Source organism: Rhea americana, unplaced genomic scaffold (assembly GCF_003343005.1).
Source record: "Rhea americana isolate MKP2758 unplaced genomic scaffold, rheAme1 scaffold_358, whole genome shotgun sequence".
NCBI lineage: Eukaryota > Metazoa > Chordata > Aves > Rheiformes > Rheidae > Rhea > Rhea americana.
In genome coordinates, this window is record NW_028186488.1 from 524,117 (window position 1) to 551,133 (window position 27,017).

General features: G+C 58.1%; 1 protein-coding gene and 1 long non-coding RNA gene across 2 annotated transcripts in view; one reads left to right on the forward strand and one right to left on the reverse strand.

The window, feature by feature from the left end:
• The first annotated feature begins 229 nt into the window (after positions 1-229).
• Positions 230-824, forward strand: LOC146591838 (uncharacterized). The gene is made up of 2 exons (XR_014896723.1): positions 230-586; positions 698-824. It is a non-coding gene; the product is annotated as an uncharacterized LOC146591838 (long non-coding RNA).
• Positions 825-9,616: 8,792 nt separating this feature from the next.
• The window catches only part of UCK2 (uridine-cytidine kinase 2), a 17,648-nt gene continuing 247 nt past the window's right edge, over positions 9,617-27,017 (reverse strand). The window contains exons 2-7 of the mRNA XM_085312132.1: positions 18,210-18,369; positions 17,192-17,288; positions 16,141-16,283; positions 12,900-12,997; positions 10,608-10,656; positions 9,617-10,060 (exon numbers count right to left, since the gene is read on the reverse strand). Of these exons, the coding sequence (XP_085168258.1) occupies positions 9,921-10,060; positions 10,608-10,656; positions 12,900-12,997; positions 16,141-16,283; positions 17,192-17,288; positions 18,210-18,369 (687 nt within the window). The 3' untranslated portion in view covers positions 9,617-9,920. The remainder of the gene's footprint in view (positions 10,061-10,607; positions 10,657-12,899; positions 12,998-16,140; positions 16,284-17,191; positions 17,289-18,209; positions 18,370-27,017) is intronic.

Below are 27,017 nucleotides of genomic sequence, written 5' to 3' on the forward strand. Positions count from 1 at the left end.
CCCGGTGGGGCGGCCGTGGCTGCCGCGGGTGGCTGGGTGCCGCGGCAGGGTGAGCGCCCACGTGCGGGTGGGATCCTGGTGGGCGCCCGCGTCCCCGTGGGGCGCCCCACCACGGCACCCGCGTCCCCGTGGGGCGCCCCACCACGGCACCCGCGTCCCCGTGATGTCCTCGGTGGGTGCCCGGGGGCGCCCGTGGGTGCCCGTGTCAGGGCGAGGAGCCCGGCGCGTGCCCGTGGGGCTGGGTGACCGTTCCCACGCGGCACGGCTGCCGAGGGGACTCGGCCTCCCGCGGAGCGGTGGCTCGGCGGAGAGCTGCCGTTTSCACCCTCCCGGCGGCCTGGCCGGGGCCTGCCGGCCTCCCGCAGGCCGGGGCTCGGCGCCGGGCGCCCGGAGGAGACCGTCGGGTGCCCGGCGTCTCCTCCCGCTTGCTCGGGGGCTCTGCAGGCGGTAAGAGGSGAGCGGGACGCACGAAGCGACACAGACCGGGCAGGGCGCAGCAGAGCTGGCTGAGAAACTCGGCGCTGGGAGCCCCGGCTGTGGAGCCACCTGCCTCTCGATTTTCTAGCACGCTCTAAATGAGTAAAATGTATTGTTCCYATATCATGTCTCATATAAAAGAGAGCAATTTTCCTACCAATTCAAATATTGCACTTACCTCTGCAATTAATTTATTTTTTTTAATATTCCTTGCCAATAGGACCCACGGCCATTTGTAATTCCGCACCCATCAATAATACAAGGGAGAGAACAGCAGGCTTGCACAGGATGACAGTAAATTTGGATCAAGCACGAAAGAAAAACTATTAAAGGCCTCATCTCAAAGAGTGGCAGCTTGGTCTTTGCAAAGATTTGTGACTACGCGAATCCCTGTTTTTAGCAGAGGCAGAGATTTCTGGAATAACAAACTATCTCCAGAGCACTTTAGGGTAGGTCACATCAGTCCTGGCCATCCTAACGAGCGATTCCTCATTRGGCTCTCCGGCTCCCCCCGCTCTGCACGCACCGGCTGAAGCASACGTCTCCTGCTGCCAGCGCCAGCTTGCTGTGCAGCCGTGCATGAATCCTTGAGCAGCTCCGTGCCTCGCTTTCCCCACCCTGTGAGACAGCGGCGCTGRTAGGGGCCTGCCACGGCTCTTTTCAGAACGATCCGTCTTTTTGACTGCGGCAGTCACGAGGTTCGTGGTGTGAAACCCCCCGTCGGAGGATTCCTGAACATCGCTGCTTTGCAGCTGAAGCACCAAGGTAGTTGCGCAGTGGGCGCACCCCGCTCTGGTAACTTTATCTCACAGTCAGGGTGGTCTTATGGCAGAATCAGTATTTTTGCATCGCTCCCCTGATGATGCAGCTTTAAAGAGTTCTCTCGTCACGGTTAGTTGGCGCATCTGCGACTCCTTCATTTCCAAAGTAAATCATGCAAGTCTGCCTCCCTTCTGTTCTGCCCAACGCTCCCTCTGCCGCACGGCTCTGGCTCCAGGGTCTCCTTCCTTGGGGTTGTCCGGGGGAGGGCAGGGAAGGGGGCTGCGGGCCTTGCCTTTTGGTTGAGGGAGAGGGCRYCCTGCCCCACTGCAATCTAAGTGCAGCAAGAAGCCARGCTAAAGCCATGGAGCAGAAAGAGYGGGGGGATTCTGCCCCACTAGATAATCACATGGTGTTTTCTGCCTTTGCCACCCGCTCCCTTGAAAAAGCAGGACCTGTTGCCCCCGCTGAAATGAGAGAGGAAGAGGTGAGAATTACTTTCTGCTGGTCATGAAAAAGCTGGAAGGAAATGGAKCCCTGCCGCTGCCAGGGCTGCCGGTCCTGCTCCTCCAGACTGACCCCCCTGCACCTGGGGAAGCCCTGGCAGGCAGATGCCAACTCCCCCCTGAAAACCAGAGCTTGCGCTTTAGCAGATGCATAAGGGAACTCGGATTTTGATTAGATCCCTCATCTCTTAGTGTGTTTGTATAGCAATTACACTGCATATTTCACACGGATGTTAGGAAACCAAAGCAAAGAAATAATGGCAATGAGTGTATCTGAACACGTATATCTGTGTGTGTCTGTACRGACCTGCGAGACCTTTTTATTGTGTTCCTTTCCCTCATGATTTAAATAGTTATGCAACTGATGGCTGCAGCACAGGCACCACCAGATAATTCCCCAAGCTGGGACGTGCACAGAATTGCCTGCCACGAGAATTTCCTTATATCTGCARGCGGAGCAGATCCCCACAGCCTGTCCTTCGCTGGGGGCAGGTACTGGATGTCCTGCCTCAACCTGGCTGCTCATCCTCAGGAAACTCATCGTAATGTGCTGCCTTTATGTCCCCTAGCCCTGCTACAAATTTAATTTAAACTCTCCAATAGATTAAAAACCCACAGGGCGAAGGGGAAATAGATGCACTCACACGCAGAGCACGATCAGAGAATCCTAATTTTTGAAGAAACCAAGTACAAAAATGACAACTATGCTCTAGAAAAGCCACTAGGAGGAGCTAGGAGAGAGCTACTCTCAGCTTCCTACCCGGCTCCCAGGAGTGCCGCTGCTCGCAAGAACTGCAGTTCGTCTGGTTAGGTCGGGCAGCTTCATTTTTTCATACTTTTGCTTATGCTTGTAASGTACGACTGTAATTCAGACATACGCAGCCACAACAAGTAGTTATTCYGAGTAGGAGGAGATACTTAGGACCCCGCCACAACGACGTGGTGCCTGGCACAGCAGCAGGCACCTCRGGAAGCGGAGACGCGGATGCGGCGTAGAGCATCCCAGGCAGGGGAGTAAGAGCTGGGGCACAGGCTAGCGCTGTGCCCCCACAGCCACAAAGCACTTGCGAAGAGCAGTTAAAGACGTGGAGAACTGGAGCTGATAACGTTGGTTTTAGGGTTAACAAAGAGACCAAAGAGATARCACCTAACCAACATAAAACGCACATATAAGGTAAAATCAGATGCAACCTGAACTCGCAGAGTGGTACAGAGAGAGCAAGGTGTAAGGGAAGATTAGCAGATAAGAATGACCCCAAGCAGATCTTAGGCAAAAGGAGAAACCACCGGCATCACGTGTTCCCCCCGGGGCAGAGGTGGGGATGCTGAGCACGCACAGCCGTTGACCTCTCCGCCAGGCTGGAGCCTTTGGCCGCAGGGCAGCACGAGGCTGAGCAGCGCACCCGGGAAAGGGGCRGACRCCAGGAACCGGGGGGACGGACGCCAGGAACYGGGGGGRCGACGACRTACAACAATTTCAAGCGTATTATTGCTGTTGAGACTTGTGTCGCGTTCTTGTGTATTCAGTCGTTTTACTCTCTGCTGTCTTCTGCTGTAATAATTAAACCTGGACTAACAGCAGCCTGGACCGTGAAGGTTTCGCCCAAGCTGACGATAAACCCCGGCTCTGCCCAGCCTTCGCCGCTTGCTGGCGCCCCAYGACGTCACGGGGATTTGTGTGACATCCGTCGTAGGCCGATGACATCAGAAGCCTGCCCCAGTGCAGGCGCTGGAGACCGAGGCTGCACGGTGGTGGTCCTGATTCGACTCTCCTCCACTCGTCCCTTGGGATTCGGGCTCTGGAGAAGGCGCCGATGCTCAGCCTCGGCTCCCTGGCCGTGGCGCTCTGCACGCTGGCGCTGCTCCCCAGCGGGCTGGGTCTCAGYGCCTGCGGCACCTGGGTCAGGTTCAGGAGCAGTGCTCTGGCTCCGTCCCTGTCTCTGGGGCTGTTTCCAGCTCCTAAGCTGGAAACCAGTACYGAGCCACCGGCCCAGCTCCTACCCTTCCCGCTGCCGCAGCTTTGGGATGGCTCGGCCTGGCTGGACACCGTGTGGGTGTTTTCTGTGGGTTGGCAAGCCGCGTGCCTGCTCAGTGGGGCTCTGCTCTTGCTTTATCTCAGCAGCTTAGTGCGACGGCCCCAGAGAAAGGTGAGCCGTGAGGGATGGTTGGGCCRAGGGGAGCAGGAGCCAAGAGCCCTTTAATGGAGAACTCAAAAGCAACACAGGCAAGAAAGCCTCAGCGGAGCGCACCGGGGGCTTTCTTACTCCGAGGTTTCCTTATCCCTGCTTGCGACCTGGAGCAGGCCAGCAAGCCAGTGTTTCTCCAGAAACTCCCCAGGCCCATTCCGTCCCGCTCTCCCTTTCAGAAGATGCTCCGAGCAGCTGCAGTGCCCCTGGAGACAGGCCATCAGGGCAAGTGCAGCTGCAATAGCTATGAGGTACTCTGTCGTGTGGAAGCAAACGCCATCCTCATGAGCAAGTACTTGCGGCGCCTGCGCCACCTCTGCCTGGAGGATGCCAAGCGTCAGCTGCCAAAAAAGAAGGCGGAAAATGCGGGCGACAAGGAGAAGATCCTTTCTGACTGCCTCCATAAGTCCAGCTCCAGTGCAGACCTGGAGGTGCAGGGCAATTAAAGGCAATATTGAAAGCAAGCTGCTGTCCACGTGCTTTGGGAAGGTGCTGCTGGGGAGACGGGGAGCGGACGAGGCACTGGCAGCTGTAGACATGACTCCCTGAGCAGATGGCCATCCTGGCTTGGGGAGCCAGGAGACAACTGACCTCGTAACGAAACTCAGGGAGTCCTAGGGGATGCTGGTTGGAGTTCAGCTGGTGAGGAAACAGCTTTGCACCTCACTGCACAGGCACTGCCTGGCCGTGTAGAACCTGGTCGCAGAAGCACAGGAATGAGGCTGAACCAGCTGGGGTAGCTGTGGGGTGAAGCTGTGGTGTCAAGCTGCTCCCCAGGCTCTGGCAGTGAACATGGTCCCCTGTGCATGGCTCAGCAGAAGAACCTTTGGGCCTGTGCCTTCCCCTCTAGGTCTGAAGGGGTGACAAAGGGTCTGCCTATGGTCACAGGTGACCCTGATCTCAGCAGCTGAATCAATTGTCAGCTCCTAAAAGCATTTGAAACATAGGTAGCCTCCAATGTTGGTATCCCTTCTTCCCTGAGACCTCTTATGCCTTCGGGCTCGAGGCTTACCTGCCCAGCCGTGGAGTACCTCACAGTCCATCTGTCCATGGCAGCAGGCAATGTCCCAGGCCTTTTCACCTTCAAGGTTTGCAGAAAGGAGATCAGCTTCCAGGTGTACCAGAGTTTCAACATCTCCAACTTCCCTAAGCCACAGCAGGGTGCAGGAGCACRTAACCTGAGAGAGGAAAAGGAGGAAAGGATCTGAACTAAATGAGTAAATTGACTGTGTCAGTAGTCTACCAAAGCTATTGGCACAGGACAGCGCGGTGGGGCTGGAGGTATCCCTGCGCTTAAAAGCTTTCAGGCAAAGTAACGGAAGGAAAATCCAAGAGGCCATTAAACACTGAAAACCTGTCTCTGGCTCAGGAAGTCCTTCTGCTGCCAGCTTAGCAGCAGGCAATACTGGGGCGAGGCAGAAATATGCCTTCGGGTTACGTCCAGGCTCCGGGCTTGCCCCTGTTAAGGCACACGTGCACAGTTCCCCCGAGCACCTGCTGCTGGTTTCTGCTAGGGAGCGGACAGGAGGCCAGAAGCTCCACTGAGCGGGCAGCCCGGCTGACTCGGGCTGTCGTGGCATGAAGTGCCTCTTACTAGAGCTTTCCACTTCTGGAGACCCTTCTCCCAGAGAGTCAACATACACACACAGCCCCCCTGAAACTCAGCCCATTAGGGGAGGGACCACACCACCAGGCAGTGTCCAGCAGCCTGCTACAGAGCCAGGGCAGTCTGCAGCTCTGTCAAAGTGCAAAAGGTGAGTGCAGTCCAGGGGCAGTAGGAAAGGGAGGGAGGAGAGGGAAAAGGTACTTTGCAGCWAGATCTGAAGACAGAAGGAGAATCTGGACTGTAGAAGGCTTAAGATGAATGAGAAAGATGATATATCAGCAGTTACAGAGTTGGAAAAGCAAATAYGAACAGGAGCAAAGAAGGGAAAGAGAGGAGAGCAGGCACCAAAATAGGGTGAGGGACTAAGAAGGGAAAAGCCAGTCCAAGGAGAATGGGGAAAGGGTGAAGAAAGATTGCAGTTCAGAACAGTACTCAGTCCTTTTCTGTGAGCAGCTGCATGACTTTTTCCACCACTGAGATCTTCAGGACCCTCAGAAAACAGTTGTACCATCTCTGCACCCCCAGCAAGAGCTGGCCTGAGGAAACAGTGGTATCCTTCCACCCAACTGAAGGGCAGAAGCCACAGGACCTGCCACTGCCCCAGCACAGCTATGCTCAGAGCCCTCCTACTACTCCCACCACCACCACCCAGATCTACACCATTGCTGTTAAGTGTCTCCTCCTCTTTGCTCCACAACCTTATATCAGTTCCCTGCTCGGTCCTCAGAGAGAGGACCCAGGTGTGCCCTTTCCTGGAATGGCAGAACTTAATGAGTCATTAGTCTAACGGGTCAGGGGTGTGGGAGGAATGGACAAACCCTGGCAAGAGGCAGCTGAGTCTCATCTCGTTATTAGCACCTACAGGCCGAGGGGGGATGTGATGCTCTGAGGAGTCAGCCCCGGCTCCGGGCTACGAGCAGTGGGACTGGCAGGGGTGCTAGTGTGTCCCTAGCCAGGAGCAGGCCACCGCAAACCTGTCARTCCCCTCAGACAGCGACGAGGTGCCTGTGTCTGCAGCGCAGGAGCTGGGTGCCAGCACCGGTGCCTCCCTGCACACAGCGCAAGGGGTGGCTGCAAGGTTTCCCCGCGCCCACAGCGCAGCGCGGAGCTGCCTCCAGCCCGGGTCGTGAGCCAGCCGCTGCACGGCCACTGCCGTCATTTACGCCGCGATTACCCAGCGTGACTCATCCTCCCAGCCCTGCCGAGCTCCAACGAGCTGCTCGCTGCTGGGCCTGCTCTTTTGCTGCAATATTGAAAAGGTCAAGCCTTGAAGAAAACGAAAGCTCAGCGGCAGCCGCGGGAAATCCCCACGGCCGCGGCAGGGAGCGCAGAAACACGCGTTAGCCTGGAGAAGGGATAAATCTGGCATCAACTCATCTCATCCCGTCTGAACCTGGACCACAAAGATCCCCCAGAGCTGTCTACCAMGGCCTTCCAGAAGCCCAGTGAGGGCTGTGGTGGCACTTTGCTGGCCTGCCGCTGAGGGCCAAAACCCCYGGCAAAACAGAGCAGCTGGAAAAGCAGAAAATCCCTAGAGAATGTGCTGGGAGCCGTTCTGCCACCTCCGTGCCCACGTTGCTGGGACCGGCTGTGATGGCAGCCCCTGTGCACCCGGGCTGAGCAGGMAGCATCTCCAGAGGCGCTGCCTGCGCCTCCCGAGTCCCTCGAGTCCCCGCTGCACCTGGGCCCGGCGCAGCCGGCAGAGCGGGGTGACCCGCGCGCCGTCCGCCCGCGCTGACAGCCAGAGGGACCTGCGCGAGGGAGCGTAGCACAGGCCTGCGGCCCGTGCAAAATTTTAAGGGAATTATAAATGATGTAGCAGAAGGCATGTGCTTGCCACTAGGGAGCAAAGCTTTTGTATTTTTAAATGCTAAAAGAAAAAAAAAATTGCACCGCTGTCATCCATCTAGGGCAGCTAAGGGCCCTTTGGGCGGGTTTTGCAGCAGTTCTGGCCAAGTCTAGCTCTTGATTTCAGATTTAAACCTGCCTCTGCTTGAGAGGACTTTGTGGGCCATGACATAAAGGGGCTTATCCCTTTGCAAAAAAATGTTTCACCCCTGCCTGCTCCCTAACGCTAACGCCACGCTGCCTGCCAGGTCCCTTGAGGAAACTCGCTCGACGGTCATCCGCCCATGAGACTCGCTGGGAAGGGCTGAACTTGTCCCTCTCTGCTGCCAGGGAGCACCGARGGGTTTCACATGGATGCCAGGGCTCAGCGGGTAGCTGAAACCAGAGCCACCGGTTCCAGCACCAGCTCCTCGGCCAAAGCAGCCGGCTACACCAGGAGTTCGTCCCCAGCTGGGCTCCGCGTTGCGTTGCTGAGCCGCCGCTGCCCGAGCCCGCTCCCGCGCCGGGGCTGCRGGCAGCCAGCCCGCAGCGCTGGACGGAGGAGACGAGGAACGCTGCAATCCGTTTGTTCCAGCTTTATTTACAGGGGAGGCGAGACCTGCATTTCCCCTTGAGAGCTGGCAAAGCCCTGAGAAAGCCTTGCCAGACCCGCGCGGCTCCAGCCCCTTACCCAGGGCAACGCGCTGTCGCTGCAATAATCCTGCCAGCGCCAGCTCCCGGCTGCAGCAGAGCTGGCACGCGTCAGGAAGCGTCTGCAGACAGGGAGCGGGGTGGCCGGCAGCCACGCGCCCCCGCCGCAGGGCACGRGGCAACGCGTCCGCCCCAGCGGCGCTGCCTGGGCCAGCCGCTACCCTTCTTGTCCTCTTGGCTAAAATCAAAGCCTGTCTCTGATCACCTTGGGGCCGGAGCACGATGGGGCATTGGATTTCTGAGGATTTAAGCTTTTAACCCTGCACAGCAAGAGTGATGCTCTGAAAGGAGAAAAGCTCCAACAGGCACAAGGTTAAGGGTACCTGCTCCAGGCCTGGCGCGATGCAAGGTTGACTCTGGGAARCTGGCTTTGGTGGGCAAGCCAGACCCAGCAGCGGGGGCTGGAGGAGCTTTCCTTGTTTCTGTGCCGGCATGTGCCATTCCTGGTGCCACAGCCTGGTGGCACAGCCCCACCAGGCCCTCCTAGCCTGCCGCTCTTGCAGCACTTGCTCAGGGCACTTTCTCACCCTGAGCAGGAAAGTACCCTCCCCAGCCAGCCCCACAGCYACAGGACACCATAGGGATGCCGTGTCCTCCACCTGCACACGGTGGGATAGACACAGCCCAGGCAAGGACCCACTCCAGAAAGGTGCAGCGGGGTCTCCTGGGCATCCGGTCYCATGATACTCAGCTGGGACCTGTGCGCTGGGCAAGCTGCAGACATGTCATGTCAGGACAAGTATTCAGYAGCTCAGGGACCATTGCACACCACCAGCCTGCCCCAGACAGCTTGCTCAGGAGCTGCCTGACACCACCTGCTGCCCCTGTCCTTGCGAAGAGGCTGGTTCTCCCTCAGCAACATCCTACAGACTCAACTTTGCCTATCTGAGAAAAAACCATTTCAGGTGGGAAATGGMAGAGTTACCACCGGCCTCCTGCAGCTCAACCTTCGGGCTTGGGATTGAGCCTGGGGCTTGGCCAGGAGTCCCACCACACACATGGCCACAGAGCTCCAGAGCAGCTTAAGGGACTCCAGGCACCATCTCCATCCAAGCCAGGCATTAAGACTGCTGYGGCTGCAAGCTACCATGCTTAGGTGACCACAACCCCAGCAACACCCACCAGGTCCTTGCTGGAGGGCGCCACACCAGATGCCCCCTTCCTCATGGTGGGAAGGGGTGTCAGCCACGGCACAGAGGCGCTTGGGAGGGACTGACACCTGGGACGCAGAGACAGTCAGGGGAGGCATTGCACATCATTTTCCAAAATCCCAGTGGCATCAGTGCCCGCCTGGCAAAACCACGCTGCTCGGACCTGAACAGCAACAGCAGGAGGAAGCAACCCCAGCCCAGTCCCAAAGTCCCTGCCACTCTCAACCTGCCACCTCCACCACTGCCCATGCCTCCCCAGGATGGGGACCGCTCTGCTGCTAAAGCAGCTGCCAGATGTTCTTCCTCCTGCCTACAAGGTGAGGATCCCGAGCCCAAAATCTCCCCGGACCCTCTTCCGGCCCCCTCCTGGCAACACTGAGCCTGGCAAATACCTTGTGGCAAGTAATTTTACGTTATTCTGCGTTTACACAAAAATAGAGCAATTCTATATTTATAGAGATTTATAGCTGGTTCCGTGCTGGAGGAGTTACTGAGCAAGGCCGGGAGCTGCGGGCGGTCCGGGCTCCCAAGCGGTCAGCTGCTTCTCATTCGGCATTTCCAACATACAAAATTAAAGGCATTCGTCTCCGTCTGGTTTCTTAAATAGATAAGGGGGAATGAACGGACAGTATGTACAGAGGGGCAGCGGCAGGGCCCGAGCGCCCTCCGCCCCCAGCCTCGCGCCGGCCGCCCGGGGTCAGTGAGGCCGGCTGCTGGACTCTGAGGGCTGCCGCTGGCGGGGAGGAGTGTAGCCGTTCAGGTAGCCGTTGCTCTGGCGTTTGCTGAGTCCTCCGTTAAGAATGTCCTGGATGTGCTGCACTATCAGGTTTATGGCCACTGCGAGCAAAGGGATGGAAAAGATACAGGGGAAGGATTGCATTAGGATCGCCTTGAATAAATCGGAGCCGAGTCAGAGAAAGCAAGCCYGCTGTGACCCCTCTCGCCTCCTCGCAGGGTGCCTGTCCCCTCCTATCGCATGTTGGGGGGCTGCAACCCTGTGGGGAGAACCATCCCCACCAGGGCACTGCGATCCCTCTGCCCTGGCCGAGCCAGACACCTGATTCCGGCCAGGTGGAGATGTGACCATCCCAGACACACGTCTGACCCTGGAGAAGCACCTTTCCCTGCACGTGGGATGAGCCGGGAGGAGTCTGCCTTGAGGTGCTGCGCACAGACAGGCTCCCAGGCTTGCTCAGAGGAGCACAAGGTCTCAGCCAGGAGCACGAGTGGTATCGGTGTCACCTCAGCACACGTGCTCTCCCGGGTGGCAGCGGGCTGAGTCACCTCCGTGGCAGGCCCTGCTACCTCCTGGCTAACCTCGTCACAACGGCAYCAGCCCAGAGCCAGCTGCCAGGATGTAGTGGCAGGGTCTGGGTCTGCTCACCTTCATTATCTGCTCCTCTGGGAATGATCACATCAGCATACTTCTTGGTCTGCAAGGAAAGAGTGCACGGTGTTAGAGGGAAAGCGGAGAGCTGCCRTGCTGGGGGGCATCACCCCTGCTTCGCGGGGCAGTCCTTCTCCTCCCCTTGTCAAGCCCAAACCCACCAAGATGTATGTTACTGGGAAGACTACATTTTGGATGCTCTTATTTGCCTTCTGCTCTGAGTTTTGAGGGCTGTGCTTTGTGCCTTGACACCTCCATGAGCTCAAACAAATTCCAGTAAGGGACAGATCACCCTAATAAAACCTGAAATTCAAAAGCTTCATGATCACAAGATTCCAGGAATAGATGCTTTCAGGAACAGCCTCCTCTCTGAATCCAGCATGACCTGGTGCACAAACAAGACCTAGCATGCCTGGGTGGACATGTGATCTGCATGGGATAGGGGGGGATTTCTGCCAGCAACACTGGCAAAAAAGATCCACTTCAGGATGCCAGTCCTGGCCTATTTTCACCTGAAGATGCCAGTTGCAGTTTCTTCCCCTATTTACAGTTGCTTTTACAGCTGATCAGCTTCCTGACAGCTGCGCTGCAGCATAAGCAAGAGAGCCAGTGTGCTGGGCCAAGGCTGTTATCTGACACTTCCAGGCGCTTCCAGCCACGTCAAAATCCCCAGGACATTGTGGACTATTTCAGTGCTGAGTTGCCTGCTCCAGAGTTGGTTAGGAGCAGGATAACAGGAACRGTGGACACCAAGCCTGCTCTGCACCCATGTGCAATTGCTGTGTGGCGTGGCCCACCACCAGCTTGGAGGTGGGAGCAGACTACTGCAGAGCTAGTTGATGGGGATGAAGCAGTTGTTTTCTACCCTCCTTGTTTCACATTTCGTCCTCGTACAGACTCTTCAGCAGGAGAGACCGATACTGCATCCACTGCTTTGCAAAGCTGCAGATTTACCTTGCTGGGGACTCAAGAAGGAGGCTTACTAGGCCTGGCACCAAAATTGGACCTCATTTCCCCGAGCCACATCTGCATAAGACAGGGAAGAGAGCACTGTCCAGGAGTCTGCGCCCCTTCTGAGGTATACCAGAAACAGTTCTCTTAGCAGAGAAAGGATGAACCTCTTTTTCGGGTAAGAACAGAGACAGGCAGTGATGCTTTCATGGGCAAGCCCTGAGGCTGGAGGTGCAGGTTCAATTCCTGCCTGTGCTGCTGGCTAGCACTCCCCTGGTTGCAGGACTCTGCTGGCTCAGCCTTTTCAGGATGAGAAGAAATGTCACTGAGAGAGTGACGGAGCACTGGACCAGGTTGCCCAGAGAGGTTGTGGAGTCTCCTTCTCTGGAGACATTCAAGGCCTGCCTGGATGCAACTCTGTCTAACACACTCTAGGTGACTCTGCTGAGCAGGGTGGGGTGGACTAGATGATCTCCAGAGTTTCCTTCCAAAGTCAACCATTCTGTGATTCTGTGAAATTCCCTGGGTAACTACCACACCCGCTTGAAAAGCCTCAGAAGCCAAGGTGCAGCCTCCACTCCATGAGAGCAGCAGCCAGGAGAGGTGTGCAGCAGCCAGTAATGCAAACTTGCTGTTACACCTGCAGGTTCTCCAGGGCTGCAGTGGTCTCCTACGTGCAAAGTCTCTGTCTGCTAGGGGTCCTTGCCTCCCACCCTTGCCTCAGCTAGCAGCTCTCAAAGTTGCTTCCTTTCTCCAGGAAGACCTCGTGACCCTGGCCCCTAGCAAGGGCTCTGTCTGCTCTTCACCTTGGCCTTCCGCCAGCTGGGAAATGGGACCTGCAAGGCCATATCCTGCAGCACAGAGCAGTGGAAAAAGCCCCTCTGCTCTTCCAAGCRTGCAGCCAGCACCACCATAGGGCAAAAAGGGCAGGCAGCACGGTCCAATACACGAGGCAGGCACAGTGGTCACCGCTGCCRGGCAGGGATCTCCCCTCCCCAGCTGGATGCAGCCGAAGATCGTCCCTGCCGGTCTGGCGYGTGCTGAGCTGCCTGGTGCCGGTTTGGCAGAGCCCGTGCAGGGAGGGTCTCTCTCGCCGTGGCTGCCTCCCCGCGGGGAGCGGTGATCTCACCAGGAAGGCAGCGGCCGTATAAACATCGCCCTGCGCCGGCCAGCACCGACACCCCCACCTAGCTGCTCTGCCGGCACCCAGGAGGAGAAGGCAAGGCCAAGGCAGGGTGACCTGAGCTCCAGGGCACACACAGCTCCTGGCGGAGGGGGCGGGTGGGCAATCAGGCGTTTTTGGCAGGCTCTAACGCGTGTCCCTCCCTTTACACTTACTGGCAAGCAGAACTCCTCGAAGGCAGGCTTGACGAAGGTGATGTACTGAGACAAGATCTGCTCGAGGTCCCTGCCTCGCTCGCTGATGTCTCGTAGCACTGAGGAGAAGAGATGAGGCATGGTCAGAAGCCAGGATGTGAACCGCTCTGGTCCCCCTGCCAGGCTTGGCCAACCACCTGGCCGTGTGCCCCGAGGTCCCTGTTCCTGGGAGCTGCTGCCCACCCGTCCGAGCCCAGCCCAGCGCTGCGCTCCAAGCATTCCTGAGCACCAAGGGCTCATGGAGTGGCCAAGGGCTTTCTTTGGCCGCCCTCCCTTGCCTAAGCTCTGCACGCACACTCCGGCTTAACCAGTGCCACCGCAGGCGGCCCAGACCCAGCCCTCGCATGCCTCTCGTCCCTCCGCCCCGGCTACCCAAGCCGAGGCTCTCCGCTCTGCCCCGGGCTTAGGCGCCGGCCCCGGAGCGAGCCTCCTCCACGCGCCGAGCGCGGCCGAGCCGAGCCATGGCGCGGCCAGCCTGCGCGACCCGCCGGGCGGCTCTGCTCGCGGGAGGAGGAGGAGGAGGAGGAGGAGGGAGGGCTGGTGGCGCAGGACGCGGGCCAGCTCCCTGCCCGCCCCGGGAACGGCTCTGCCCGGCTGCTGCAGCCGGCTTCGCGACTTCTCCAGAAATCGGGAGCAATCCCCAGCACCAACAGCACGGAGAAACAAGCCGGGAAAGCAGAAAACAGGCGAGGCGGAGAGACGTCGGTTCCCAGGTCCCGCACTCGCAGCACAGCCGGCCGCGGACGCCGCGCGGGACGGCCGCGGGCTGCGCCGCCCGAACCCCCGGGCGGCAGCGGAGAGGGCAAAGCTCTGCTGCCCCGCGAACGCGCGTCGATGGCCCCAAGGCAAGGGGTCCCAGCACGGGCAGGGACAGCAGCCCGCGCTCAGACCACGTAGCCTCTCCGGAGGTCCACCCTCTGTTCGCAGGGCCGGCCGGTGCTCCAAGGACAGGCTGGCGTCTGTCCGGCGTGCACCTAAAGCTGGCTGAGCACGGGGCAGCGAAGGGCCCTAGCCAGAACCTGCTCCGCACCGGTCAGGCTGTTCGAGGCACCTGCTAAAYGTGGATTTTGCCCCTTGCACTCTGGCAGCAACGTCTTCCTTGGGAGAGGTGCTGAGAAGGGGGTGATCTGAGCTACCTGCACTGAATCCCAGCGCTACTGATTAATAGAGCTGTCAGCTGCGTTTCCAGGAACTTCATCTCCTGCTGCCAGCCGGCTCGAAAGCCCGTTGCTGCAATTCTCCAGGACTTCCGGGAGAGCAGAATGACTCAAGGCCGTGTCGCAATGCAAGATCCCGACTTGCACTTGCTACAAACAGCCTCCGGCTACGTTCCAGGGACRTGACTATACTTTCGGTACCTCACACACAAGGTCTCCTTTCCCCGAAGTGCCAGGGAGACATGGAGCAAGGAGACTATTGCCGCTGCTGTGGTCCTTGCAACCGCAGGAGGCAGGCCGGGAGACTGCCAAAGGGTCAGTCCCCCATCAGGAGGACGGTGAGCTGCGCTAACCTGAGGACACCACCCCCTCAACCAGCTGGCAGCAGACCCACTGCTGCTTTGCAAGGCTTTTGCAGTTAGTGGCAGCTGAGATAAATCCCCCAGATTGGCCTTAGCCCAGGTAATTTGTGATCCTGTCTGACAGCTGCAGCACAATGGGGTTTAGCTCTGTATCATGGTCAGCAAATGGATTATCTCAGTCTTTAGTCAATGGGATCTCAACCAGTTATCAAGCCCTGCGCTCACGGTTAGATACCAAGCCCGAAACAACTGAACTGCATGCCCCAGAGCGTGCTCAAGCTCCGTGCACGGTCACACAGCGCTGCGGTGTTAATCAAACGCACAGACAACACCTCCCCTTCAGCCAGCCAGCGTGGGCCACTGCCAAACACGTGGGCTACCCCCAGCTGGGCCTGAGCTCCTGAATGGCACCGTCTGTTTTTCAAAGGATGAGGCTCACACTGCAGGATCCTGCAAGTGCATGTCTGTGACCCGCTAATGCATCTCCCCGCAACGCAACGACTGGGCTGTCATCTCCCTGGATGAGTCATGCAAGAACAGTGGGCAGGGTCAAGAGGGATGTGTAAAAAGCAGCTTTTAATCAGCACTGCTGACATGCCAACAGTGGAAGAGGCTGTATGCCTCTCTGACAGCAGGAGGGCTGCAGGACTTTTAGCAGGCACGACCAGTTCTGTCTCAGTGGGATGATCCCGTGCACAGAAGCAGTCTGAAGGTGAAGTTCCACGCTCCTCTTGTCACAGCACAGAGGCGTGAGGGGGACCTCTCCTCTAAGCCATCTTTTGACACCCAGATGTCTTGTGGCAAGAGGAGGAAGGGTTCAGACACAGCTGATTCTGCCCTAAGTCCTCAAATGCCTGCCTTCCCAGCCTCAGGCCACCAGTGACCCCAGCCCCAAAGGCTGCTTTGAACATTCATCCTGCAGTTAGCAATGAACCGAATCTCAAGCCCCAAAGAGCTGGAGTCCTTCCTATTCCAGTTGGCAACCTGCAGCCAAGCTGGCTGAACACTGGGAGTCCTGGTTTCCAGAGGTCTGTGCTCCTAAAGCCTTCACCTGGTGCCAGGTACCACGATAGGCTTCACACTGCACTGGCTGTGCTTGCACAGAGCAAGAGGTGCAAGCAAACTCCCCATCTGCTCCGTGTAGGATAAACACCCTCATCGCCAGACACCACTCTCGGAGTGCAACCGTACACCAGGTCCTGAACAGATCCATCGGCACCGCCTTTTGGATAAGATCCACCAGGCACTGCATTTTGAACGAGCTGTCACCCTGCTTTGCCCGTTGCACCCCTTTCCTGCTGGTACCTGCTGAGTGGCAGCAGCTACCATTCAGCTGGAGTCACCAGGCACCTACAGCGCCGTGCAAGGACACAGCACATTCAGCAGGCCCAGTGCTGCATGCGTCAGAGGAGGACTCCCAGACAAGGTAGCAAAAACCCCACTGAATCCTAAGAGGCAAGGCGCCAGGTGCTCCCCACTGCCATGAGCTGCCCAATGCAACATGCTGAATTAGGGATGAAAATCTCCCTAGCTCTTTTCCAGCTCCAGCAAATTCTCGTATCGGTTCCAGTTCTGCTCTGGCCTCCAGTCACTGTTACCTGCCTCAGCAACCTGGTGCCCAGATAGCTAAGTGACATTTGTTCTTCCCCCGTCACAGCAGGCACAGTCACACGAGGGCCTCACCTCTGCGGGACAGCCGAGTGTCTGCATCCGTGTCCACAAAGAGCTTCATGCGGAAGAGGTCCCGCACCTCCTGGCTGTAGAAGGCCAGGATGCCTTCGAAGAGCACCACGTCGGCAGGGTAGACRGTCACCGTCTCCTCTTTCCTAGCAGGGAGGAGGAGGAGAGTCAAAATACTCTGACAGGCAAAACAGGTCCAGGGGTGTGGGGGGAAAGCAGCGGTGCCCCTAGGCATTGCACCAACCCTGGGACATTGCTGCTGCCCCAGGGAGGYGACCGAGGGGAGAGCAGACCTACCCCACCGCAGCGAAGGGAGTCCAAGGCATACGTATGCTTCCTAGGAGGACGAACGGCAGAGCAGGAAGCAGACCAGCCCCTCTCCCCCCACCYTGGCCAGCTGCCGCTTGCAAGTCTTACAAGCCAAGCCGGAAAGCCCATGCACGGGGTTTCACCCGCGGGCACCCGCAAGGGCCAGCTCCGTTCCTCCCGGGAACCRGGCAGCGCTCCTCAGACACCGCAGCACTTCCGCGGGAAACGGAGCGGGGCCAGGCCACCCACAACCAGCGCAAACGCGCAGAAACAAGGCGAACGCACGCGAGGGGAGAGTTACAGGGGCAAGAACGTCCTCCTCGTCCTTTCCTGGCAGTTCTGATGTGTTTGAGCCCAGAATACTTGTTAAAGCTGCAAACACAGATTTTCTTTTGAGGAAAAAGAGGGCGGATGGGGGAAGGAAAGGGGGGCCCATAGCCCTCGTCCATCGCTGCCCGCAGGCTGCGACCACGCGGCTGTGCRGCAGGACAGATCAGGCTCCACCTGAGGGCCCGGAAAGCATCCTCTAATCAAGCRGTCTGGAGGATTTAGCACGCAAGCTTTTGGTAGACACCAAAGAAGCAGGCACACCACGTGCCTGCCCCGCAGGCGCTGCCCTCGGCTCCGGGGCCGGAGGGGCGCGCGGGAGCAGGCGGAGGCGGGCTGGGGCCCGCGGGGCTGCGTGCCGTGCCGGGGGGTGCCGGCCGTTGGCAGAGGCCCAGCAAAGCAGGAGCGGCTGTTAGACCTGGAGTGGGAGACAAAGTCATAGACGGGAATCTGGACCGTCTTCCCTTCCGTGATCTCTTTGAGCGTTTTGACGATCAGCTCGTTGTCGAAGGCGTCTGCGGAAAGAGGAAACGTCACCCGAAGCAGCCAAGCAGCCTCACGCGACGCTGCGCCGAGTCTAGCCAGGGCCACTGGCACCCCCGCGCTCGGGACGGACGGACGCACGGACCGGGCAGGAAAGCCCCGCRCAGACCCTCGTGGGTGCAGCAGGGCCCAGCTCCCCCTGCTTTGCACCCGGCGGGGATCCGGCCGGCGGAGATCAATACCCGCCTTGTACGGCGGCGCTGGGAGCCCAGGCTGGGGAGGACGCGTCCCGCGCGACGCCGGCTCGCGGAGAGACTGGAGCAGTGTTCCAGCCCGGAGCCGCCGCACAGGCAGGGCTCTGTTCGCGGGCGCCCGCTGCCCCCGGCATTGTCCTCGTGGGGACGAGGGGACAGCGGCTCTGGAATTTCCCCGCCGAGCCCGGAGACGGCTCAAAGAGGCCCTGTTGTAGCAGCCGGCCRCAGAGCCCTCGGTGGAGCAGCCTGCACAGCGGCTGCACCGGACAGGTTTCCTGCACCTTGCAGGAGGGACACAGAGCTGCCGGCTCCAGGAGCTCGTGCTGAGCCAAAGCTGTCCCCGCTGCTGACCCAGCCGCACCAGAACACCTTTCAACCCAGGGAACACGTTTGTGGGGAGGAGAAGAGGAGCGTATTAGATGTTCACAACCTTCTCCTCTCCCATCCCACGTGCTCCATCCCATGGCTGTTGCCTTCCTGCAGTGGGGGAGGCGGTACAGCAGGGGACAGCTGGTCGCCCTCCAGAGACACAACGCTCCTGGGGTGCACCCCACTGCACGGGGGCTCCATCAAGCACCCGCGCCCGCCCYGTGCAGAGGCTGAGCCTGCGCAAGGCTCTTTGCGAGTGGCCTCGGGGGTCCCYGCTCCAGCCCTCACTGCCTGCCGCGTGGCAGAGCCCCGGCACTGCTCTCCGCTCACCTGGGTGGTCAAAGTTGAACTGGCCTTTYAGTGCTTTGGATTTCTGCTCCGAGGTGAGGACCCGGTAGAAGCTGTCTTGGCTCACGATCACCACCTGCTTCTGGCGATAGTCCACCTCGTTCTGGCCCAGCAGCTGGACAATCTTGGAGCAGACTGAGGACTGGGAAAGRACAGCAAAGGAGGCAAGTCAGAGGCAAGTCATGTCCCAGCTGCACGGGGGAGATGTCCCACATCACCTGGGGCAGCTTCTCCTTAGTCGTAGGAGTCCTTGGCCGCTGCACAATACAGCAGCGGTAGCTGCAGCCCTAACCGGCAGCCAGGGGGGAGCCAGCCCGGGCACCCCCTGTGCGGGGCAGAGGAGGTTTCTGGCACTGCTCTGGGCCGCGTCAGCTCCTGCAAACCTCCTGCGCTTGCCCCTGGCCGCAGACACCCCGCTGAGCCCCGTGGTCYGCAAGGAGCAGGTCCCCCCGCCGCCCGGCTGGCCCCCGGCCGGCCTGCAGCTCTCTCCTCTCCCGTCTCCCCGCTGGCTCAGCCGTCTGCTCCCTACCTGGCCGGCAAGCTCTGGAGGAAGCGGCGGCGATAGGGAATTAAGGCAAGCAAGGCGGTTTGCCTGCGAAGCTGGAAGATTTGATGGCATGCCTGTCCCCAGAGACCATCTCTTCCCCTCCAGACCAGGCTGACCCGACTTGGCCGTGACCACCGCGCCGTGAGTCAGCCCGAGCCCGGCTGGAGAGTCTCCAAGCGCAGGACTGCTGCGGAGCGAACCAGCCCGGCCGGTCCTGACCGCAAGTTTAGGTCTCGTGTCAGCGATGGGGGTCTCCCTGAGCATCCCACGTTCTCCTCCTTGCCTGCTCCGGCTGGCAAACGGTGCTTCGCAGCAGCCCTGCCCTGCAGCGAGCTGCTACCACCCGGAGCAAAGAGCTGCAGCAGCCCCGTGCCAGCCGCCAACCCTTCGGCACGTCCCGACCGTTCGCGACACAGAAAGCCGGAGCACAGTCTCCGTTTCCTCTGGTTTTCCACTCCCCGGATCCTTCCCCCGCCTGTGTCGGCCCCCTCACTTACCCAGCCGTATCCCACGGGGTTTGCAAACAGAAGGCCTGCACAGTGCCTCTCCTCCACTTCTCCTCCCTGCTCTCTCCCCACAAATGCTGCTGCCTTCCTTGTTGCCCACCCAGCAAGGGGACGCGGCAGCAGCGTTCAGCCTCGGGCACGGCTGCTGAGGACAGACTTCCCCGGCCCCTCGCACCTAGGAGCGAACCTCCTTCCAGCACAGAGACCGAGGCAGATCCTCGGTGCATCAGCGGAGCTGCGTACCGATCTGCGCCACAAACTGCTTTCCCAGCCTGGGGGAGAAAACGGGGCCGCTTTTCCTGTGGATCACTGAAACCAAGGCACCAGTTGCTCTTACAGTCCCTCCTTCCCTGCGGAGGTCAGCAGCCGCACGGGCAGCAAAACGGACATCGTTTGGGGGAATCAGGCTGCTCCTCCAAGCCTTTCTTCTGTTTCWTGCATGCTAACCTCTGTCTTGCTGACCTGGGAAAGCGAGGAAAAGAGTCCCAGTAGCTCTCTCAACCACCCTCATGTTCCATAACCCGCAGCTCAGGGCATCTGATGGTGAGAAAACCCATGGAGAAAGCAGTTCTCAGCAGCTGGAGACAGGAACACAAGGCCTGGCTCACACGTGCATCCCCTTGGAGGGGCCCTGGATGAGGATCAGAACGTGTCCCAGTTGTGTTTAGGGTCTGACGTTCTGGGCTGGCAAGTGCCTCTGGCAAAAGCTTCGGGGCACCTGCTACAGCCCCCCACTCCCTTTTCTCTAATGGGTTTTGGAGAGCTACCAGAAGTGACGGAGGAAGACGTTCACAAGGCTTTCTGGCTCTCTCAGGCCCAAGCTTGGGTCCAGTGTGCCCTGTTGCCCCGGCAGGCAGGGATGTTAGCCACCGGGCTCTGGAAAGAGGCACCTGGTCCCTCAGAAAGCAGAGGGCTCCGGTCCAAGCTCAACACGAGCTGCTGTGGGCCAGGGCACTGCTTGCACCTGGATACCTATGTGACCACAGAGGGACACGGGGACAGCAGGAGACACGGCGCTGTCACCCAAGCCAGGGGCTGCATTTAGCCTGCACCAGTGCAACAGAAAAGCTTGGACGACTCTCACAACTCCCTGTTYGGGGCTAGTAAGAACCAACATCCATCCCAGGTTTAAGTGAAGGGTGTTTTTCCCCTTCTCATGATCACTTAGGGCAGGATGGTTTGAGGGGCATTCCCAATGCCAGTCTGAACACCTCCTGCAGCTGGAGCACCAGCTTTTCCCCTTTGATGATGAGCACCATATGCAAAGGAGGAAGAAAGCCCAGAACCGCAGAGGTTGCAAATTCCCCTACTGAGTGAGAACAGAAACTCCTAGCCTCAGGAAGCGTCCCCTACAAACAAGTGACGCACGTCCCCTGCTCAAACCCCCCTCCTCGCAAACCAGCATTGCGCATATATGTACGACTTTMTTTTAATCAGAAATGTGAAAAGCTCACTAATAATCTGAAACAACAGCAGTTACCTTCTGGGGAAGCCTGCAGATGCCTAAGGAGACCTCTTGGCCGASCCCAAAATGCAACTGCGAGGAACCGTGCTGGAGTCTCACTGGGTTGGATGCAGTGGCAGGACACGATGCACGAGATGCATGGTGCTGATGCCCGCAGTGCGGTGCCTGCTGGATCCCTTCCTTTGCCAATTCCTAAGCCCCAGTAGGGGGACAGAGACAACTGGATTTTTTTCTCCCTGCCCCGAGAGCCCCATGACCATAGGGAGAAACACAGGAGTGACTTGACAGAGATAACGTGACCCTGCAAATGAACCCCAATACAAAGAACTCCATAACTTGGGGCCCAAAGCCCACCCCTAGCTCTGGCTCTGCCTTCGGTGACCTATCCCAATGCAGGAAGGCCAGCAGCCCTGCAAAAAGAGGCTCCTTGTCTCAGCTCAGGCGCTTCCCTGGAGCTACGCTGCGCACGCTGACGCCAGCTGCACGCTGCTCTGCTCGCCGTGGCCCCAGGTGCGCGCAGGAGGCGATTCAGCACGCTCCCAGCGAGCAGGATGCTTTCTCAAGCGAGAGTCCTCCCTTCCTCCGGGGCTGCTTTAAAAACCGAACGTAGGCCAGTCCCGCCAGCCTGCAAAGCCTTCACGGCTGCCAAGCAAAGCCTTCCCGTGCGAGCCGCAAACTGTCGCAGGCCTTTCTAACCGTGCCAACGGAGAGCCCCGGCACCTCCGCCCTTGCTCACGACTTCCACGGGCTGCAGCGGGGAGAACCGGGCTCCCGGTCCGAGGGAGCCGGCTGCGCCCCGCCGAGCGGCGCTCCTCCAGGCTTTGGGCTAGCGCGGGTCCCTGAGAAGCTGTACAAACCAACCAACAACGCACACGGCCGCGTCAGGGGGAGGTTTCTGCACACCACAGCACAAAAAGAAAGCTCAGAGAGACACTTTTCCTCAAGAGAAGCAGCTGCAGCTCCCCTTGCAGGTTTTCTCCTCAGTGCTAAGCACACAAATAACTAGTGTTTGGAAGGAAAAAGCACAGCTTTATTCTGCTGGGAGAGGAAGAGGGAAGACATGGGAAGCACCAGGCAAAGAAGCCCAACGCATTTGCCCGAAAGGAGAGAAGGCCCTTGCAGTGCGAAGGGGAAGGAACGCAGCAGAAGCGTGCTCAGAGCCCTGCTCCGGCCATTTATTTCAAAGATGCTGATTACATTATCCATTTAATTCATTGCACTAATGGCCTATAGTCAGCTGCTCAAATAGTCTTCAAGAGTTGACTAATTCCCCCTCATATTATTATGTAAATGTATTTCACAGTCCCTCTTTGGTTGCTCTGGTCAGCCAGTGAATTACCGCTTCGGATGGGTGTTAGAGAGCCAAGGGGCCGGGCGGATGGGTGTTAGAGAGCCTGATGGAGCCTGATGGGCGTTAGAGAGCGCATGGCCACGTCCAGAGGTCGCAGGCAGCTGGTCCCGGGTTGGTTGCAGCAGCCAGGGCAGCACAGGTACTTCTGGCCCTGTAAGGCTTGATCTCGGCTCAGAGGCACCCAAAACGCTGTGCGTACAGGCACGGGAAACCCACCTGCCCAGAGCCATCTGTCCATCCARCCAGAGCCTGGCAACACAAGGGGTGAGATGTCTATACTGAGCTGTTCACCCCAGCACACCAGCAGGGAGGAGACCTCCCACAGCGTATAGGCTTCCTCTAGACCAAACACCTAGAGRAGGTGAATGAAGGCAGATAAAATAATTCCTACCACAAGGAAATACTGAAGCTATCTTCTTTGGAGCAGGCAAAATGGGAAAGGCTGCAGCAGAGACAAGACCCACCAAGAGAAGAGGAAGCAGCTGCTGGGCTCCAGCATGGATGGAAGAGCGGAACTAACTCCTGCCACTGCTGCGGGTTGCTTGCCCCAAGCTAAGACACTTTACACCATAAGGACAGTCCTCCCTTGTGCAGACCAGTGCCCCTAGCCCACTACAAATGCTACTGCAGGGAAAGAGGAGAGACTGACAGCAATCACACCTTCTACCAAGGAGAGGTGCCTGGAGCTCATCAGCACAGAGACCACTGCCACAATTCCTGTCCTGTAGCATTTGGATGAGGGCAGGCTTTGCACGGGCTGTGGATGGCTTTGCAGATACCAGATTTGTAAAGGTCTCAGAACATCTATTAAATGGCTGCCTGCGACTGCAGGGAGCTTGTTCATGACCCAGTCAGTCCTTTCCAGTTTCAAGGGGGCATATCCACATAGCAGCACCGGGACTGGAAACTTGCTATGTTATTACCAAAAGCCTGGGCCTTCCCCCAAAGCTTTCCCAGGCAGGTTCACCATTTCCATCCATCCCTCTGTGAGCCACAGGACAACCAGTCCGGGACTGTGATAGCCCCATTTATTCTCTCGTCACCGCTGGGCTTGGTACTAGGGGACGTTGCATGTGTGATCAGCAGTCCTGTGCCCTGGTGCACACAGGCACAGAGAATTTTAACATTGGCTTTGAACTGGGAGGAAAACAAAACCCCAAACACAATCCTACCTATTTTAGATGCAAGATATCTTAAAAAGTCCCTGCTACAAATGCCATAGGCTGGAGGTGACTGAGCCCATGAGACTAGGTCAAATCAAACAGGCTCTGTAATGAGCAAGCACATACTCAGTCAGTGCAGGAAAGGGCTGACCCACCAAAGTGTCCTGTGTATTGGTCTGATCAGTGGCCAGCACAAAACAACATTCTACTAGAAAGTTTGACAAGTTTCTAGCATGCATTGACACTGGCATTTATTAAGCCAGACCTTGTGATTCCTGGCTTCTGCCAGCCAGGAAGCGTCACCAGGAAATGGTGCTGAACCGAGACAGGATTGCTGTAATTCCTGCTAGTCCCTCTCTGGTGGCACCGCTGGGGAGCCAAAGGCTCCACATAAGTGCCAAGCTTTCCCTCCGTGTTTCTTTTCCACTCTGTTGCCACCTAGATGCAAGAGAACGACCCAAAGGTTGCTGGAGGATTTGAGGGGAGAGGTATCCCTCAACTCACTAGTGTAGGAGACCCAGGTTTGTAACGCAGGATCAACATCTTGGCTGTCCCATCCTCGCTGGGAGATCCCAGTTTGCTGCCTCCTCCAGCCTTCTGACCGGCTCTGAGCTGGCTAATCCTCGCAGGCAGCCAGGGCAGCCTCACACAGCTCTTTTTGGTGTTTAAAGCAGAGTTGCCCAAAGCGTTAACAGTGAAGAAACCTGGCTGATCTCATACAGCAATTTTAGYGCTCTGCAGTGTGCATGTTCAAACAGATGTTTCTAACTTTGTGTACTAACCAAAGATCCAAACCATGCAGCCACCAGGCCACAGCAACACCCCTATTCAGCCCTCACTAGCTCGAGGGCAAGGCCTCCGAGGAACACGCTCAGCCCTTCGCAGATCTGTCTGGTTTTACAACCTCCTACCAAGAGGTAGGTTTAATCAGCACTTCAGTTCGTATAGCGTGGGGGACCTGCAATTAATCTTCAGCCTAAAATTTAAGAGATCTCCCCACCCTTGCAACCACCSCAGCACCAGATGCTTCCCCGGTTGCTTGAAGCCAGCCATTCCAGCAATGCCTGCAGAGCTGCTGGGTCCCAGCTGCCAAGCTGAAATTGGGGGGGAGCGACACGCGAGCAGCTTGAGGAGGTATCCTAACACTTCACAGCTCATCCCAGCAGTCACTTCACCGAACTTTCCTCCAAGCTGCAGCCTGGCTGCCTGCTTCACGGGCCGTGATCCTTGGTAGTCAAGAGCCTTTTGTGGGGCTCAGGGAGGGGAGAAGCTGCTAGCACCACGACCACGGGTTTAGGGAGGAAACACAATTTAGCGGAGCACTTTGAAGGCATTACAGGTGAACGAAAATGCTATGACCGGCCTTGGAAATCCCTGTGAGGAACAAGGCATTTGCAGTCCTTTCTGCCTTTGGCTTCTTTGCTGAGCCAGCGCAGGAGGGGTCYTAATGCCGCCCCACCGCCCCCGCATCGGGGGACAGCGGCATGCTTAGCCTGGGCAGGACTTGCTCGGATTTAGGAGGAAAACGGGAGAGGCTCCTACTAACAGCCACCAGAGGCTCCAGGCACAACAGCCTGCCCAGGACCTCTGTTGCTCCCCATTTTTTGCTCCCACAGTCYAAAATTCATTTGAAGGCTGAACACGTTGAGAGCGCTTGAGTTTCTATCTCCTGTTAGGAATGAAAGTCGCTCAAGCATCTTCTACTCACTAGAGAAGAGAAGCCAGCCTCTGAACTCGAGTACTCAATTTGCCTTTAAGAAATACCAACAAAACACTCCCCCAGCCTCCGAGGAGAAGGCTGGGAGCTTCGGATGCCAGCTCACCCATGGCACCACGGGACACAACAAGTTGCGGCAAGCTACAAAACGGATCCCTTCCCTCTCGTCATCTGACTGCGCTGGCTCACCTAGACTGGGGGGGGGGACCAAGGAGCATTTTTCCCCATCTCAGACTCAACAAAACCAGCAGGAGGAGCAGCTAGGGGTGGATGGGGGGGTGTGGAAGGCAAACGCCTTCCGTTATCGTGGAGCTGGTGTGCTGTCAGAAGGGAGGGTTACAACAACAGCCCTCAACTGGTGCGAAGGAGAGTCAGCTGGACTTGCACTTCCCCAGCGGGAAAGGGACCTGCCCCATTTTCCCCTCTAGGAGCTTTTTGCTTCTGCCCAGTGAAGCTGGGGCCAGCAAAGCCCCAACAGGTTGAATCTGATCCTCAGGCAAGGCCTTAGCTGAGCAAACTGGACCAGCCCTGGGGCCGTTTTCCCAGAGCATGCCGTAGCACCCAGCATCACCCGGCACAGGGTGCTGTCAGCAACCAGCCTGGGGAGAGCCCCACTGCTGCAGCCGAACGTGGCCTGCCTCATACCCGCATCCCAGCGACGCGTGTGAGCCTGAGGGACACTACGCACAACCCCCACTACGCTTCTCTTTGAAGGAGTTTCTTTTCTTTCTTTTTTTTTTCCTGCCAGTATATTTCTTACAGCCTTTTCCTAAAAACTTTGCACTGATCTGCYGGATTCCCTTAAGTGGGCAGCACTGCAGAGCACTTTTTAGCTGCTAGCAATCACTGCAGTGAAGGGAAAAAGGAGGGGGGGGGGAACACCTAAAACTGAAAACAAACCTCAAAGCCAAGTGACAGAAAAAGCCAGTTACTACCTCTCCCAGGCTAAAAAGAGGCATTTTCCTATTTTTTTTTCCAGGGCAGCCTGCTGCTGCTAAGCATTTTCACTTTGAAGTTGAGAACAACYGTGGCGCATTGCACTGTAATCATTGCTTTTACCTTGCGGGCCCGTAACACGGTGTTCGGAGACATAACAGTTTGGCAACGCCAGACACAATGTTATTGGGACAGCTACGGAGAGGCAGACCCACGCATCAGGGAGCGGRCAAACCCAGGGCGCCTCCGGCAGCAGGAGCCGCGCCGCAGGGCCGATCCGGCTCGGGCTCCCAGCCGGAGAGGTTGCATCCTCTCGCGCCATCTCTCCCCTGCCACAGCCGGATTTTCCTCCCTCGCACAAAGGGCAGCGGTCCCAAGAATCAATASGATACTTAGAGACACGTTTTTGAAACACTGTTAGCGTGGGCCGAAATAGGGCGGTCGGGCCGTGCCATCCCCAGAGGGAGGAAAAGCCCCCTCTCCAAACGCGAATCAGCCCAGAGACGCAAGGCTCTGCCTTTCTCCTGCAAGGGCATTCGGTCTCCTTAGCAAGAAATATTTTAAAGGCAATTCTACTTCCAAATCTACTCCTGTTCTCCAGAATGCCTTAAAGAAAAAAAAAGGGGGGGGAGGATGCAGCAAGAATTTCTGTGCTGGCCCAAATGCAAGAATAATGAAGGGGAATAAAATAAAGATGTAATTTACCTTGAGGTAGGAAGATACCTGCTTCGGGTTTAAAGAGAAGAGAAAGGAAGAAAGCCGCTGCGTGGGAACCGCTGCTCCGGCGGGCAGAGCCCCGCGCCGCGCCGCTGCAGCCCGGGCGCCGCAGCGCCCCGCGGAAGACGCGCGCCCCGCCGCTGTGAGTCAGCAGCTCGCCGCCGCCGAGCCGGCCGGCGCGCCACCCCCGGCCCGCGCAAGGAGTAACGATAATGAGGGAAAAAGAGGGGAATTGAATAAAATAAGGGAGGGGGAGAAAGAGGCGCGGGGGGGGGGGTATCGCGCCCGCACGCACCAGGTGAGCGGCGCCGCGGGTGCCGGGAGGGGAGAAGAGCGCGGAGGGCTCACGCGTGGGCAAACCTCCCCCCCCCGCCCCCCGCCGCCGGGC